This window comes from Elgaria multicarinata, chromosome 1, assembly GCF_023053635.1.
Source record: "Elgaria multicarinata webbii isolate HBS135686 ecotype San Diego chromosome 1, rElgMul1.1.pri, whole genome shotgun sequence".
NCBI classification, from domain to species: Eukaryota; Metazoa; Chordata; class Lepidosauria; order Squamata; family Anguidae; genus Elgaria; species Elgaria multicarinata.
The window spans coordinates 55,932,702-55,950,611 of NC_086171.1; the positions used below are offsets into that span (position 1 = coordinate 55,932,702).

A 17,910-nucleotide genomic window follows, 5' to 3' on the forward strand; every position below is an offset into this window, starting at 1 on the left:
TCATTCACCATTCACTCACCCCTGCAAGTGGGCAGGGAGAAAATCCCTATCTTTGTGTTGTGTCGCATCATGAGGACTTCTAAAAGTGTGTCAGCAAAGTTGTCCAAACTGATGGTCACCATATTTTTTGAATGTAGTTTTTCTAGTTTTCCAAAAATGTCCCAAAAGGCCAAAGTAATTGGGAAATCTTGATTCAAAAGCCACACTGTGTGAGAAGGCACAGATATATCCTCCAAAGAACCCCACCCTTGTACAGGCTATTAATGCTGAGTACTCCAAGCACAGGAGAACTTGACAATCCTGATGTAGAACAATGGAGGAATTCTAACCTTAGCCTTCTGACCTCTTAAAGAACCTGACAAAGCCATGCATAAGACTTTCCAAAGGGCTTAGATCTGAAGAAGCTGACCAAACTCCTAAAACAGAGGCTCCTTTGAAAGTTACAATTCCATTGAATCTATGACTTCTGACTTCCAAGAAAATACCCAATGGGAACGTTGCTGTAGGCTTAGAGCCTTCCAAGAAAAAGAGGAAGCCAAAACACAGCTCATATCCAGAAGAAAGAACAGCAGTGTTTGTTAAATTTCAAGACATTCTTGATATGCCTAGAATGCTGTCCCCCTTTCTTGGCACTCTGGAAGCAAAAGATTACGCTTGGAGGCAAAATAGAAAAAGGGATAAGCAGAAAAAAGGAAAACCTTCCACTCACTAAATCATCTTCTTGATGACTTGTTATTCTCCATCTCAGCAATCTTGCTCCGGAGTAGGGCATCACTGGCATACAGATGGTGGAGATCGAGGACCCACCCACTTTGATTTTATGGGATCTCAAGTGCCACCCATTCCCGCCATACCGCGTTGAGAGGAATTGGGATCATCACTCCAATATTAGTATGCCATCATTGACATTTACATTCTCCACTCAACATTACCAGATGGCATAAGGGGACCAGCCAGCTTTTAGAGTCTAAAATGTACAATGCATGCACATGCATCATGAATCTAAAACTTAGACCCATGATGCATGTGCTTGTATTGTGGATTTTATAAATTTATTTGCTGTCTTTGTATAACACCTAATAGCTGAAGTTCTCTGGGTGGTCCACAAAATAGAGGCTAAAGCCATAGAATTCAGGATTTTAACAATAAACTATAATGTTAATAATTAAAACAAATTTAAAATAGCCACAGAATAAAACCAAGAGCAGATGACAACAGCAGTGCAAGGATCTAAGAAGTACTAACACATTCTTAAATTGAAGGTCTAAAAAGCCTGGAGAATAAAAAGATCTTTACCTCACACCAAAAAGGCCACAATATAAATGCCAGATGAGCATCTTCGGGAAAAGCATTCCACAACTGGAGTGCCACCTCTAATAGCCATCCACTTTCCCTCATTCAGTGGGGGCACCCTGTGAATAACCCCAGAAGATGACCTTAGGGTCTGGGTAGGTATATACTGGAGGAAACACTCGTTTGGGTAGATGGCTCTTCCAAACCTACTTTCCAAACCTCCATGGTGTCAAAGGAACTGAACAGGCAAGACCATGTCCCTGCATCTTGGATGCCAGAAATACTACTCAAGTGGAAGGGAGGGAAGTAATGCCTCAAAGAAATGTCTCCACCACAAAGTTTGCAGATGCACAGATCCCATATGTGGAAATAGCTGATATAGGTAAGTACAGCTCTCAGCCTAGTTGCTAGTAGTGCACCTTTGCATTAGAGAATTCATGTCGCCTTGAGTGCCATTTCTCTTGGTAGAAAGGCAGGGTACAAATCAAATGCATAAATAAATAATTAAATATGTAAATCTACTAGCTCATTCATTTTAATGAGGTTTGAAGACTGTCCCTGAATTATTCTATATACATGCTAAGAAGAAATTTAGCATCGGATACCAAACACCCACACCCACACTTTAAAACTGTGCTTTAACATAGGTTATCTAACTCTGTAGCTTACAGAAATCCATTGTTTATCCACAGATTCCTTCCAGGGTATGACGGATGGAATATTCATCTTTGAAGAGCTTTCTGTGGAAGACAGCAAAAGTATACAAGGCTATGATGCTATTGTCGTAGAACAATGGACAGTCCTGGAAGTAAGTGAATAATTTTCCTTCTTCATACCTTGAATCACAAACCAATGAGAAATTAATAGTTTTTAAAAATCTTGCTTGCTGCATCTATTAACAATAACTTCTGTGGCACTTTTCAATATACAAACTACTTTAGAGTCTTCCTTCAACCATGCTAGTGGAGTATGGTGAGGACAATTAATGAAAGCAATGAAGGGGCTAATTATTTTAAAGTATAACCCTGTATGTGTCTACTCAGAAGCAAGCCCCACTGAGCTCAGTGGGACTTATTCCCAGGTATGTGTGTATAGGTTTGCAGCCTTAATTTACTATCCAGTTTTCTTATGTCTTAAAAAAAAAATGTTTTGCACTGATGAACTGACTGAACTTGGGATCTTTAGGCAGCTTCATAAGTTTATTTTTCCTACAATATACTGAGTAATGTAGGGAAGGGTACCTTCAGTATACCTCCCCCTGCCCCCCGTCCCCTGCGGCCTTCTAAAAACAATAGTTAAGGGGGACATCAGAAAAGTTAAAGATCCCCCCATAAAGCAAGTTTATGCAGAAAGAAACACTGGTAGCATCTTGCATATGGTATACCTATGTCATCTTACATGGAGACGATGGATTGGATCCAGGATCTGCGTTCTGTGAGAGGAAGGGAAGCTGGTTAGTTTGGGGAAGAGAAGAGTGAGGAGGTGGGGATATAATAGCACACTTCAAATACCTGAAGGACTATCTATCACATAGAAGAGGCCAAAGACTTGTCATCTGCTGCTCCAGAGGGCAGGACTAAGGGTTGGATTCAGGATCTGCCTTCCGTGAGATGAAGCACTCCACTTGCTGAAGGTTCCTCTGCCCAGTTTCGGGGAATCCCACTTCCCCACATACTCTAAAGATTCAGCATTTTTAGGCGTTTGGAGGAGCTGCCATGAGAAGGAGGGTGAGAGGCAGTCCACTTCCATCAGGAGCCTGCCTTCACAGCACTGCTTTGGTGCCATGCTGCCACTAAACCCAGGGCCTTGCTAGACCTGCCGGGATAAGCCGGCAGGGAGGCGGGGCGACGGCGTGCAAACTTTAACGCGCGCCGCCCAGCCTCCTAGACGCACAACGCGCAGGGACGACGGAAGCCCTGCAGCGCCGGCCATTTTTTAAAAAGTTTAAAGGGGCCACGTGCGCCCGAAGACTGCGGAGAAGGTAAGGGTTTTTTATTAGTTAACCCCCCCCATCCGCTCCTGATCCCTTCCTGATCTTTCTCTCCCTCCATGTCCCGTGTGTCATCTCCCCTCCTTTTCCCTCCGTGCGTGTGTGTGTGTCCTGTGTCATCTCCCCTCCTTTTCCCTCCGTGTGTGTGTGTGTGTGTCCTGTGTCGTCTCCCCTCCTTTTCCCTCCGTGTGTGTGTGTGTGTGTCCTGTGTCGTCTCCCCTCCTTTTCCCTCCGTGCGTGTGTGTGTGTCCTGTGTCATCTCCCCTCCTTTTCCCTCCGTGTGTGTGTGTGTGTGTCCTGTGTCATCTCCCCTCCTTTTCCCTCCGTGCGTGTGTGTGTGTCCTGTGTCATCTCCCCTCCTTTTCCCTCCGTGCGTGTGTGTGTGTGTGTCTGTCCTGTGTTGTCTCCCCTCCTTTTCCCTCCCGGGATCTCCCCGGCCGATGGGCACAGCGCTCAGCGCTGTGGCCAGTCCGCGGCTTTTTGTGGCTACTCGTGAGTAAGCGATTAGCCGCAAAAAGCCACGGAAGTCCCTAGACCTTCCCCAGCTCCGGCCTCAGGCCGGAGCTGGGGAAAAGGCGCGCCATAAGCGAATTCGCTTATGGCGCATTGGAGAAGGCCTCAGCGCGGCCTGTCTCCGGATTCCCCTGTGCGTCATCTGGACGCACAGCAGGGAAGCCGGGACAGAAGGCGCGCTAAGGCCTCGTCTAGGAAGGCCCCCAGACTTTCCAGTGCACAGCTTCCTCTATTTGCCCCGTGGTGGCTGTGAATCAGTGGGTGCAATTTGTAGCCACTGTGGGGCAAAGACGAGGCTTAGACAGCCTCCAGTTCAGTTGCTTCAGCATAAATCTGGATCCACCCTGATCTCTTTCTATAGGGAAAAAGCAATACGTAAAGCACGGCTCTGAATCCTTTTTGTGGAGATCTTTGTTATATCAGTCAAGTCTCCTTTGTATATTACACAGCTTTTAGAAGCTTTGAAATAGAATATATTTAGTTACAAAGAATGCCACGAATGGTACTTTGCAGGTCATTTGGCTCTTGCTATGTATTTAATCAACTCTGTGCTAAGCGCATGGTTAACATCAAGCTTACAGCTCATTTTTTGAACTTTGTATTAGATCTGCTTATCCCTGTTTAGTTCCAGAACTATTAATAATGTAATGCGAGCAAAGTTAGGCACAACTAAGCCTATTTATTTAAATAGGGTTTTAAATTATTAGTATTAAGAACTTTTATATCCTGCCTTTTGGGTACCGCCATGACTTTCAAGGTGGTCCACAAAAATAAGATTTAAAAATAATGTTTTTATACTTTAAAAAATGCAACGACAAATTTGAACAGCCAAAACCTTGATGTAACTCGAAGGCTTTCTTTAAAAACTCAAAGTTTTTGCTGCTCATCAAAAGGCAAACAGCACATGGGCCTCTTTTGAGAATGAATTCCACAGTCTAGGTGCTGCAATCAAAGCGTCTGTCTTGCGTTTCCAACTGCAGTATTTCAGATGGCAGGAGTACAATCGATAGGGCTTCTTCAATTTGCAGATTCATATGTAAAGAGGCAATCCCCAAGGTATTCTAGTCCCAGATCATTTAGTGCCTTAAAGGTTAAGACCAGCACTTTAAATTGAACCTAGAAGCAAAATAGCAGCCAGTGCAGCTGAGAGACAACTAGATGATATGATGAAAACATCTTATACCAGACAATAGTCAGACTGCTGCATTCTGAACCAGCTGAAGCATCTGAAGCTTTTCAAAGGCAGCCACACATAGAGTGCATTATAATAATCCAATCGGGAATAACTCAGGAATCTCACTTATCCAGGAAGGCATGCAACTGATGCTGCTGAAAACCTCTCCTAGCTCCCCACTATCTGGGCATCCGCAAGTATGTCTACTGCAAGACTGATTGTTAAGTGGGGGGAGTGCAGTCCTCTCTAAAGCACCTAAATCCTGTCCACCCCCTGTCGTAGATCACCTAGCAGGTATCAGCCATGGGTTGGAAACCAGATTGTTAGGGATTTATTTTCCTCCAGGAATACCTAGAGCTGAGATGCCACTACACAGCCACAACACCATATGCAAGAACAGCATATTGGAGCCTGGGCAATAATGGTTTCGGTCAGTGGGATCCAAAAAGAGATTTTTCAAGAGAGACTTTCAATGGCACAAGGTGTTTACTCTCATCACTCATGATGCCAGTCCTACCAAGGATGGGGCCAGTCACCTAGGTCAAGAATACCAGTCTGTTTCACTTCTCCAAGAATCCTGTCCTCTTCTGTAGGTTGCAGAACCTGAAACTTATCCCTAGCACTATAAGAGGTAGCCATGGGTATTTCAGAATTGCTTCTGTTGGGTTGGATCCAGGATCTGCCTCCTGCAAGAGGTTGGGCTCCACTCACAGAAAGTCCCTCTGCATGATTTTTGGGGATACTGCCCTACACACACACACACACACACACACACACACCACAGTTCACCCCATTTAGTAGAACCATTTTCAGGGGGCTGAAGGGGCTGCAGTGGGAAGAAAGGGCAGGAAACTCTACCTCCACCAGCAGAGTTGACCCAGTGTAAATCTGGATCCAATCCCATGTCTCTTGAGCTCTGACACTTGTTTAGTTAAATTTGTCACACAGTTTTCCTTTATCACTCTAGTCATTGCCTTCAACTCCTTAGTAAACCAAGCTGAATGAGCTCTATCCAGAGGAAATGAGGCATGTCCCTAGATGGCATGTCTCATGGTTCCAGAGACTGACCAGTGTGTCATGAGAACCACTAGTCCTAATAGCAGAAAAATCTGAAGGGGGCATCAGAAAACCAATTGTGTCCATCAACATCCAAGGGTAGACCATCCTAATGTGCCCCCAATCCATAATAATTCATTATTATTTTGCTTATACACCACTTGGAAGGAATTCAGGGTGGGATATGCAAGGTCCTAGTTTGTCTCCCATCCAGGTACTGACTCACCACAGACTTACTAAGCTTCAGCAAGCTTGGTGCATCATGTGCCTTCAGACCATGGTTACCTACATAGGCTGTGCAATGGAGTCTTGGCTAAATGTGACACTCATTTATCTTCGATTCCTTTCCCTTGCTTTTGCTTGTGTGCTGATTTCGTGCATGTAACTCAAGCATTTCTTAGAATTTCCCCCCTTTTTATGTCTTGGTTATGCAGATCTTAAAACATTATCTCTGTGTATTCTCAGTAATGTAGCTTCAGTTCTATTTTCATTTACAATTTCATTTAACTGTATTTTACAGTACATTCCTTTGAGTCTAAGAACGAATTGTCATTGTGAAATGAATGAATAACTCGGCATGCTTAATTTCTAACAACAGAGTGGCTTCCCAAGTGTAAGCAAGGGGAACATGTTCAACACTCCGATGCACTCAGTATGTGTGTAAAATGTCAGTATGTGAGGATGTAAACCTTCCAGCTGTCACAGTATGTGGTCCTTGCAAAGTAAAAGACAGGATGCAAGAGCACTGAATTATTTAATTATTTAAACTTAGGCAGAACAAACTGGTATTTTTGCTTTTGAGCTGCAGAATGTTTCTGAAACTTTATTTCTTGAGTGACATTTCCTCTAAAAATACTTCCAGTGGCTTATGATATAGGGAATTTAGGTGGTAGTGGTGGTGGTTGTCTCTCTTTAGCTCTTGCTGGAGACTTGGGAGTGCTTTTTTTGTTGCTGCTGAGCATTTTCAGTATTTTGACACAAATTATGAGTATATATTCTCAAATCTGTTGAGATGGCAGATTGCCTAGTGGAAATGAAATCACTATATGGTTGTCTTTTGCTGTGTGCTTGTTAGGGAGTTGCATGGATATGTTAATCGGCTGATCTTTCTGGAAGAGCCTCCGAAGAGCCGGCTTCAATTTGGCCTTCAGTCTTGATCTGTTAAATGCACAGTGATTTTGGGCTTGATCAACGCAGTTTGATATCTGTAGTAACACAAATCAGGCATGCCTAGAGCAGCAGGGGGGGCCAAAAGGTGATGAGCGTGAAATTCAGTCCTTTGAAAGGTCCTGTGTGTTGTTTGAAGGTGACCTAGAAAGGAGGCAGGAGAGGACTGGGTTTGTGCCCTTTTGGTCTTCTCTTTCTGTGTGGATATGTTGGAGATAGTAGGCAGGGGTGTGTGTCTGTGTTTACGGTTTCTTTTTTAAAAGATTTGTGTAGCTTGGAAATGTTCCGTGCGCCATGTGTTAGTTTTTGCAGCGATCATTGTTAGATTTAACAATGTAGTTTGGCAGCAGTTTCAGTCCTTAATGTTAGAAGTGCTGCACTTTGAACATAAGGAACATTTCTTACACCTTCTTTAGATGGTGTTTGTACTAAATAGGTGGCACGAAAATAAACAGCAGTCTGGATAAAAATAACTTCCACTTGCAAACAGTTTTCATCCTGGTAACTCATCATATACTTCAGAGTAGCTGTCCCTAACCTCATGCCCTCCAGATGTGTTAGACTACAACTCCCAGAATTCCCCAGACAGCTGTGTTGAGAGTTGTAGTCCAGTACATTGGTAGGGCACCAGGTTGGGGAAGCCTGCTTTACGGGCTCTTTTCTTTATCTATAGGACCTTAAGGAAGTTCAGAAATGGTAGAACTTGGTTTTCTAAGTTAAAATGCTAAGTAAGAGGGAACGTGGCAGACACTGGCCTAATTTAATGTAACACTGACTGCACTCAGATAGCCCTTAACCTCTGGACTGGCACCGTACAAAGCAATTATAAGGCCAAGAGATTTCTGAATTGGCTGGAGTTTGGGTCCTTTGAAGCAGGCTGGTGAAAATAGAAAGGAACAGAGTAAGGCTTTAATTAGACCTACTTTTTAATCCAGAACTGAGGAGGGAAGATCTCACATTGTGTTTAACGCGATATCCCTCCCCTGTTTACATGAGAGGTGCAACGACCTCAGGAGGAGAGGTGTCACGCCCGCCATTTTTTTTGAAGCAGCAGGAGCACTTGAGCGCTGAAAGGTTAAGTATTTTTTAAAATTAAATTAATTTCCCTGCTCCCCCCACCCTACCCCCAATGGGTGCAGCTCCCGGCTCTGCGCGGAGCCTGGTCAACCCGCGACAACGGGCCACACATTCCATGGTCTCAGGCTGAGCCCGAGACCACGGAAAAACCGGGCCCAAAGGGGAGGGCTCTATCCCGGGGCAAGGGAGGGATGATCCCTCCCTGGTCCTGGGATCCCCTGTGCGTCATGTGGACGCACAGGGACAATCCCGGGGTTCGCCCCGTGATAAAGCCTGGTCTAGCTAAGGCCTAAGTAAAAATAGAAAGGAACAGAGGTAACTGCTGAATAAAGGAAAATGGGGGGATGGGGGAAATGCCCACTTTTCCACGAAGAAGAACAAATCCCAAATTATCCTGGGCAGGTTCTGAAGGCTCCTTATGAGAGCATCCCACCACCACAATTTTGCCCTGTTCCAGCAAACTGTCACGGTGTTGTAGCTCCCAACCCATTTTTACTCCAAACATCAGAAAAGCTAAATAACACAAACATCAGAGAAGCTAAATAATACAAACATCAGAAAACTGCAAAATAGTGCAAAGTAAAAATAGAAATGAGTAGGAAAGCCCTAAGTTCCCTATATTGAAAGTGTACAACTGCACAAACACACAACTGTAAAGTAGTGCAGCAGTAAAGAGTGGAAAGGCAGTGATTGAGCTCATGTTCGCAACAGTGGAGTTTCAAACCAGCAGGGCTGGTTCCGCTCCGCCCTCCTGTACAATGAGTTACTTCCAAGTAGCCATGTTTAGCCCTCTGCTCTCATCACGCCCCCACTCCACACAACGTTTTCTTCGGCCAATCAGCGCCACTTCCACCAGTCCACAGCGAAACCAGCTGTGGTCACATGGACTCCCAAACTACACTGAATCTGCAGTGATGGGAAAATCCATCACAAAATGAGTTTGGAGCGGGGGAAATGGATTTAGGGCAAGACGTGCTGCCCTAGCTATGGAGAGGGCTGTGTGTTATTTGACAGAATTAACTTGGGGGTGTAATAGAACTGGAGTAAAAGCTCTGTATAGATACTCCCAGGGATTCTGTCAGTATAGCACCTCCCCTGCTGCCTAACAGTCTCCCTTCCAGAGCTAACAGATATGGTCTTCAGAGCAGTGTTTAAGATCCCTCAGTTGGTGGTCCTGGGAGATTTCAATGTCCATGATCTCTTGTTTGTTGTGGCTTAGAACTTTATGATCTCTGTGACAACTACAGGCCTCAGTTGTAGTTGGGCCCCACCAATACCCTCAATGTGGTGTGTTTTGTGTCGCGGATGAGAGTGTTCTAGAGGTGGGAGAGTTGATAGAGCTCCTTATCTATGGAGAAATCACTACTTGGTAAGGTTTAGACTGACAGCTGTAACTCAGGTGTAGAAGGTGTGTTAGAGTCCAAACTAATGTAACGTTAAAGGCATAAATCCATTTAATGTGTCTGGTTTTTCCCTTCTAACAATAGCAGGATTGTATTGTTGCATGGAGGAAGGAGGGTTGCCCAGCCCAGCCCTTGAACACCTCCCCTGAAAGAGAAGCTTCCATTGGTGTCACATTAAATGCATTCCTGTATTTAATACCATTCCTATTTTGGCCCACCTGAAAAGAGCGATGGGTCCAAATTGTTTTGGGGAAATTACTCTGAAGCTTAAAAAGGCCAATCATAAACTAAAATCAAGGTGGCCTCAAATAACACTGGAATAGCCTGCTTTACAGTATCCAGATTATATGTAATCATTTTCTGAAAGGCAACTTTACCCACAAGGTTCATGTGCAAATTATGTTCACAAACCTTACAGTAGATTCTAAAGCTTAGAGAATAGAATCTACGCAACAAGGATGCAGAACAGGAATGTGTATGCTGAACGCCACAGCTTGTTAGGATCCTTAACTGAAGAGCTCTGGCATCTTGCAGGAAGATTCTAAGTTAGCTTTCTTCAGTTAAGAAATCTCACAGTACAATCCTATGCGTGTCTGCTCAGAGGTAAGTCTCATTGAATTCAGTGGGACTTACTCCCATGTAAGTGTGGGCTGGAGAAGCTTTTTCAGGTGGAAAAGCTTTCTCAGCCCATGGGCCGAATTCCAGTCTAGGTAAGGTCTTAGGGCCCACATTCCTTTTATGGGTATGGCCAAAGGCATAATGAGCATGACCAATATTAATTCAATTGTAATTCTTCTCTATTTTAAGCGTACTCAGAATTAAGCAGAACTGAATTGCTCAACAGCTTTCTCCTCAGGCCCCATCCCCTTTCCCCAGCAGGGTAAAGCTCTTGTCTTCAAACAGCAGCTGATTGGAGATAAGAGCTTTTCCTGATGATTGCTGAGAAAGAGTGCCTGTTTCAGTGCTTGGCAGGGAAAGCTCTTCTCTCAGATTCATCTGCTGGAAGAACGGGTGGAGCCTTGTGAAGAAGTTTGTGAGCTAGATGGGAAATCCCTGTGGACTGAATCTAGTCCAGAGGTTTTCATCCCTGGTGTGTATAACATTGCAGCCTTAGAGTTTCTTGTTGCACAGTACATGTAGGGATCTGATATGCTCCATGTGATTAGGGGCTAACCTTTTCCTTTCATGGTCAAGAAAAGACCTGAGCATGCAGTGGGATTGCATGCCCAGAGCATTTCCTAACATCATAAGGCATGGTGAAGCTTTCGCTTGTGCTGGAGCTCTGGTTCCTCTCCCTTTCCAGTGGCTTACTTTTGGGTGATGCATTCATCAAAGTCCATTGGCCCAGCTCCCAATATAAAACGTGGTTCTGCTTCTTTGTGGCTTTCACGAAGAGGCTTGACAGGCACCAATCAGGGCTACTTATGTCATATGCCATCTTGCTTTCCCATATAAAAGCTTCAGCTGACATCACTTCAGACTCTAATATGAAATAAATTCTATAGCTGCCATGCAATTTTGATCCATCGATTGGAAAAAAAATAAATTGCCTCAAATGAGCTTTCTTCAGTCTTGCAGCAACTGTAGATCTTGTTATTTTGTTTGTTGATCGGTTTTATTTTTATTTTTTAAAAGTCTGCAGTAGGGTAAAGAATAGAAAATTGCTAATACAGATGGTTTTCCTTTATACTGGCATGGCCTAGATATTTCTTCCCTGTTATTTCTCAAATTGCAAAGCTTTCTAGTTTTCCTAATGAGCTAGACTATTGCTGAGTGAGAGAAGAGGAACAAACAAACAGCAAAATCATAAGTAAAATTGAATTCTTTTTATCTGCTGCAAGACAGGAAAACAGCCAGCTCAACATGCTCTGGTTTTTGACACTCAAGGTGTGATCAGAGATTACTTATCAACTGCAGGAGAATGGGGAATGAGTTCATTAAAATTTGCTCTCTCTCACTCATGGAAGGAAATGTCTCTTAGTTTGATTTGCAGATCAGCTCACGCTGTCTTCTCTCTCTCTCTCTCTCTCTCTCTCTCTCCCTCCCCCCCCCCCCCTTTAACTATGCTTTTAAAAAATCTTTTGTGTTAATGTTTTGGCCATCTTTTCTTTATGCTGAGTTTCAAAAAAGTATAAGCTGTTACTATACATTCACTAGATGTAGGGTATTAAAAATCAAAATTTCTACTTTCTCTAATGATGTATACACAATTTCCATATTGAAATGCTTGCATTTTATTTATTTATTTTATTTATTTAAAACATTTATATCCTGCCCTATATCATTAAGATCTCAGGGCGGCGTACAGATAAAAGCATACAGTATAAAACAGTAAATATACACAGCTAAAAACAAATTAAACCATAAACCAAGTTAAAACAATATATAATTTAAAAGCAGTAAAACAATGAAAACAGTTATAACAATGTGCGATCTTAGTGAATTTAACCATTAAAGGCTTTGCTAAAAAGCCATGTTTTCACTTGGCGCCAGAATAAAATCAGCATTGGTTGGACTTTAATCACTTCTTCTAAGAATGAACTCAGGTGGAGCCAAAATGGAGACACAAAGAAACAAGACAGAGGTCTGGTTCGGATGATCAGCGGGGAAAAGAAGCCACGGTGTCTTCTTTCCCCTGCCCTTTGTGTGCCGTTTGCAAACCCACCATTTCCTTAATTACTGTAGCCACAACGCAGATTGCCGTGTCATCTGAACCCGCCGAAATGCACAGTGGGGGCGGCTTCCAGACCACCCTGCAACCAGTGACAAGGGTAATTAGGGAAATGGCGGGTGCACGAGTGGCAACATGCATGGGGCGGGGAAAAGAAGCTACAGTGGTGCTACAAATTTTCCAACAAACAAAAATAAGGGCATAATGAGAACTGAGTACGATTGGTAGCCAAAGGAATATTGAGTGTTCATAATGTCCTGCTTAAGTTCCTTACAGCTTATAGTGTCCTGGAGGAGGATGTGGCTTACTGGCAGGAATCCTAAAGAAGAGGACATGTTACACTACAGCATTTTGTTTAAGGTCCTAGTTGGTGCCAAAGTTACCACAGTGCCAGTTTTCAGGTTTGCACTGAATTCTAGCTATAACACATTTTTCTGTGTTACCAGGAGCAGTGTGTAATAGCCTTCTTTACTTACTTCTGCATACTATCTCTGCTTTTGCTTTGCTGTTTGTGATTTTTATTGTTCCGAGTATTAAAGCTAGTGGTGTTTGATGAAGCTACCACTTTGATTCGCTCTTGAAAGGAATAGGTTTCCTTGACATAAAGCGCTTAAGTATTTTGGGTAGGGGATAGACCCATGAAAACTGCATGGCGACTGTTAAGTGAGAAGATCACCCATGCATCTATTTCACTGCATGTTCTCTCAATTGCATGCATGGTAACTTGAATGCAGTTTTCACAGCCTTTCCTACCTCGAACTACTTTCAATGAGATAAATGCATAACAGAGCTGCCCTGTGGTGGGGAGGGGTAAGTCTTTCATTTATATTGGCACTGGACGGAATTGTTTGATTAGAAGACTGATTGAATCGGGGAGGGATCTTAGCTCAGCAGCAGAGGGTTTTGCATGCAGAAGGTCCTAGTTTCATCTACATTTAGAGCATCCAGTTTTGCTCTCTGGGGTTCCTCAGATGGCCACACCCCCTCCCCTAGCTCCACCACCACCTCAGTTACTCAGTGACTTCCCAGCATTTTTGTGCAGTTCTTTCTCCATCCTAAAAGGTTGAAATCCCTTTTGTAAGGCATAATTACTGGCAATAAGAGCTTTAAGCTAAAATAGGTTGGTTGGTTTGGCCCCACCCCTTTTGTCTTTGGAACCACCCACTACTGGAATGTGGCTCCCAAGAGCTTCTCTGGAAAGAAGACCATGGGAGAGATCTTTTCCGAGGTGATAAAACACTGCTGCCGGGGAGAATAAACAATAATGGACTAGATGGATGAATAGTCTGACCTGGGCAGGATCTACACTACTGCTTTATAACTGTATGGAAGTGCACTGACAACTGTTGGGGCTAATGACACATTCCATATACCGTTTTCAAACTGCTTTTGTAGTGTTATACCCTGCTTGGTGTAGAAATGGCCCTGCTGTAATGCAGCTTCCTGTGTTACTCAGCAAAAAACCTTCCCCCACAGAATTACGGGATGGGATGTTGGAGAAGTGTATTGGATCCAGGCCCTTGCCACCACATGGCATCGTCAGGTAGAGGCCTGCTCTAGGCCCTCATTTCTTAGGAAACAAAACAAAATACCTCTTACTGACTCCAATGCCAACTATGCCCCAAATCTTGAGCTGACCATGGAGGCCTTGTGTGTTAAATGACATCCTAAGACAGGCATCTGCCATGGCCCCCACTGTGGTGCTGTGAAATAAGCCCCCAGGATCTCCCACCATTACAGGAGTCCACCCCCACCCCACACACTCTGCCAAGGGCTCTTTAACCTAATTTGATGCTGCAGCCATTTGATACTGCTGACGAGAGGCAGATGCCTCTAAAATTATACATGATGTGGAGAATGTGATGGATAGGGAGACATTTTTCTCCCTCTCTCATAATACTACAAAGGGGTCATCCCATGAAGCTGATTGATGTGAGATTCAAAACAGATAAAAAGAAGGACTTCTTCACACAGGTAAACTATGGAATTCACTACCGCAATTTGGATGGCTTTAAAAGGGGGGTAGACTAATTCCTGAATGAGAAGGATATTGCTACTAGTCCTGATGGCTCTATGCTACCTCCAGTATCAGAGGCAGTATGTCTATGTACACCAGTTGCTAGGGAACAAGGCAGGAGGGTGCTGTTACACTCATGCCTTACTTGTGGGCAGCTGGTTGGACACTGTGAAGAGAATGGTGGACTAGATGGACCCTTGGTCTGATCCAGATGGCTTTTCTTAAGTTCTTATATTCTTAAAGGTGTGTGTGAAAGGGTCTTTGCGTGGGGAAAAAACATGCTTGCTTTCCTATAAAACAGGATCCCATATATAGAACATGCTAGCTGACTAGTTTGGGGGTGAAGTGTGAAAGAAGCAGAACTTCTGTCTAGAAATCTCTTCATTGTTGCTGTTTTTCCAGCTAATCTTGTTTTCATTTTTCAAGCTGATAAATGTCATTCAGAATGTTTGAACTACAGCCCAGCCCAACCCTGTGCTCATCTCCGGCTCCTGAAATTGTGCGAAGTAAAGTACATTATGGCATCTGTTAGAAGGGAATGTTGGTCTTGGGACTTTGTGGCCTTGCCTCAGTGAGAACCTGGAGACAAAAAATTCCTATCGCAGGAGAGAGCGGAACAGTGAAATGCTTTGACTTCTTGCAAAAGCCAAGAGGGTGCAATTGCGATGAACCAGTGCTCTCCCCAGTTGCCAGAACGGCTTAGTCTCTAGCCTTCTTTGACATCTTGTTGTGTGCCATGATGGAAGTAGGTGCTGCTCCCTGGTAACCAGGACCCAAGGCTTTGGGGCATTTGAAAAGCTAGCAAGAGGAAAGAAATCTTTTTGGCAGCAAGAGATAGCACAGGGTCTTGATTAGTGAGGCCGCGTTATCCTGTTGTGATTGTCATAGCTGTCAGAAGCATCCTGTTATGCGCTAGAGGAAATGGGTCAGAGCTGTGTGGCTACTGATCATTCCTCAGCAAGCCCGATCTTCTTCACAGACATGCCTATAAATGGTGGTTCTGCCAAGTCCTATTCTATTTTGGATAGGAGTCTTGTGCACCTTCATAGTATGTGCTTATTGAAGGTCAGGTGTTAAGTTTTTCTAGTCTTTGGACAGTTGGGCCTAATGAGAAGGTCTGCCTGGTAATATCAAAGGGACAACATAGAAACAATTTCTGGGAAGCAGAAAGGAGGAAGGAAGCTAAGGAAGAGGGGGTATTTTTGTGGCATGATGAGTTTCATTTAGAAATCATGGTAGCAAGGCAGACTTGCATTAATACACACAGTGTAGATTGGCCACACCCTAATTGATTGTATAAGAGCGTCATCAGACGAACAGTTTATCGCACACTCGTCACTGGCCAATGGGTCCTTTTGATGATGACATCCGCCTCCCGCGCCTTCTGCTCTATTTTCTCTGACAAAGTAAGACCTGGAAATTCTGGGAGGGGTTTCATCAAAACTTGACGCCATTTCCTGCTGTGTGCAAGAAAAGCAGCATGATAAAAACGTCCTCTGAATGGGCCACATGGTCATTGCTGCTTCCTCTTTCTTCCCCATGTGAAAAAAGAAGAAGATGCTCGTCCCTATTGTGGAACAGAAAAGCGACGGTAGGGAAACGTGACATCCCCCCCCGCCCCGGTCTGATAATGCTTTAAGACTCATTGCTTGGCCTAAGACAAGCCACTGATACAAAGTTTATTTCCCTATCTGTAAAATGGAAACAATGGTGACCTACTGCATAGGGTTGTTGGGAGGCTTAATGCAATAGACTATAATTAAAAAGTACTTCTAAAAATTAGTAGCTGTGACAATAATAGTAAATATGTGTATCACATAAGCTGAAGCATATTTTGTGAAACATGAAGGTTTGTTAACGAGGGGTTGCATTGAGATTTACGATGGATCAACTGCACTAATGGAAGTGAACTTCCCTCTTCCCCCTCCACCCCAGAGCAGTCGCTCTAACCCCCTGCAAATGCTACACTGAGGGTCAGGAGACCCTGCTGAATGGGGATCTCTGAATATTGGGCAGAGGCACCTTCTGTGAGTGCTTACAGAAGGCAGATCCTAATCGAACCCTCCCCTGCCCTTCACTCTCTCTCTCTCACTCTCTCCATTCTTTGTCATGACCACCATTTGCTGTGTGCTGTTGGGAATTATTTAGTCTTGTATAGTAGCAGAGAAAATTAGTAAGGCTGTACTATAGCTCCGTCTCTGTGCCTGACTCCAAAGTAAAAGTGCCATTTTGGTCTTGCCCACATATTTGCTGATGAAAAATAACAAATTGGCTGTGTTCATGTGCCTGTGGGTATCAAAAAGAATAAAACTGATTGCATTCATATTTTCTTTCCGTTGCTGCTGGATGCAAATGACCTGGGCTCATTACCACCATAATGTCATTTAACACACCATGAGATGCTCTGGAAATCAGAGAAGCAGTTTCCCCCCCTCTTTGCTCAACTGGTGTAAATGTAGTTTCTTGCTTCATTTTAACAGAATTACTCGGCAGCTCCACCTTGTATTGTTCAGAGCAGAATTGGCCCCATGTTAGTGTAGCTGGGTTTTTGTATTGCTTGAATACCCTTTTGTCTGGAAGGAGGTAATTGTTCTCTTTCAGCTAATATTGCAGGAGGCCATTCATCCAGGGGATCTCCAACAAAACAAAATGAATTAGTCCTGTTGATCTGATTCATCAGCTGCCACATGGAAGGTTTTGGAGCATGGAAAGAAATGTGTTTCTACTGCTTAAACAAAATTATTTAACCCTTCAGCAAGAACTGAAAAATGACCCTTCATTCCTTTTGTTTTGCAGTATTAATTTATTTTTCCTGTTTTGCTGAACTTGCAGAAATGATCTAACCCGTTAATAAACAACCTTCATAAAACAGTCTCGCTTTTCATGTTTAACTCTAATGGTTTAATTTCTCTTCCCCAGGGAGCTCAAGTGCAGGCAGATTACATCCCCCTGTTGAACTCTCTCGCCATATATGGCTGGCAGCTGACTTGTGTGCTTCCCACTCCAGTTGTAAAGACAAACAGGTATCGTGAAGAGACAGCCTTTTTCTTACGTATAGGAGTCAAACACAACAGCTATCTTTGCTCTTATTGCGGAGTTCTTCTCTGGGGCATTTAGGCTGCCTATAACTACAACATTAATGACAGAGCACCCTTCTCCAACTTGGTGCCCTCCTGGTGCATTGGACTGTAACTTGCATCATTCATAGCCAACGTGTCATGGAGTTGTAGTCCAACACATCTGAAAGGCGCCAGGTTGCAAAAGGCTGTGACGGAGCGCAAAGTGTTTCAGTCCCCATTTTCTCCTTGCCGAGCAAGTGGAGGGAGGTGTGTGGCAGGCAGAATAGAATGCCTGGGCTGCAGAGGCGAGTCCTGCCACTTAACAGAGGCATGACCAGCTGTGGAAGGCATTCCCTTTCTTCTACCAGATGCCCTTTCAACTCATTGGCTTGGATCCGAAGTTTTTTTTTTCCTAGTTTTTTTCCTCCCTCCCTCCCCTAAATGAATAATAATAATAATAATAATAATAATAATAATAATATAAGAAAAC

The 17,910-nt window shown here is 43.7% G+C and overlaps 1 protein-coding gene across 1 annotated transcript in view; it reads left to right on the forward strand.

The window, feature by feature from the left end:
* RFTN1 (raftlin, lipid raft linker 1) overlaps nt 1–17,910 on the forward strand; it is a 129,026-nt gene that overhangs the window by 103,935 nt on the left and 7,181 nt on the right. Inside the window, exons 7-8 of the mRNA XM_063128553.1 lie at nt 1,986–2,101; nt 17,281–17,384. Coding sequence (XP_062984623.1) covers nt 1,986–2,101; nt 17,281–17,384 — 220 coding nt within the window. The remainder of the gene's footprint in view (nt 1–1,985; nt 2,102–17,280; nt 17,385–17,910) is intronic.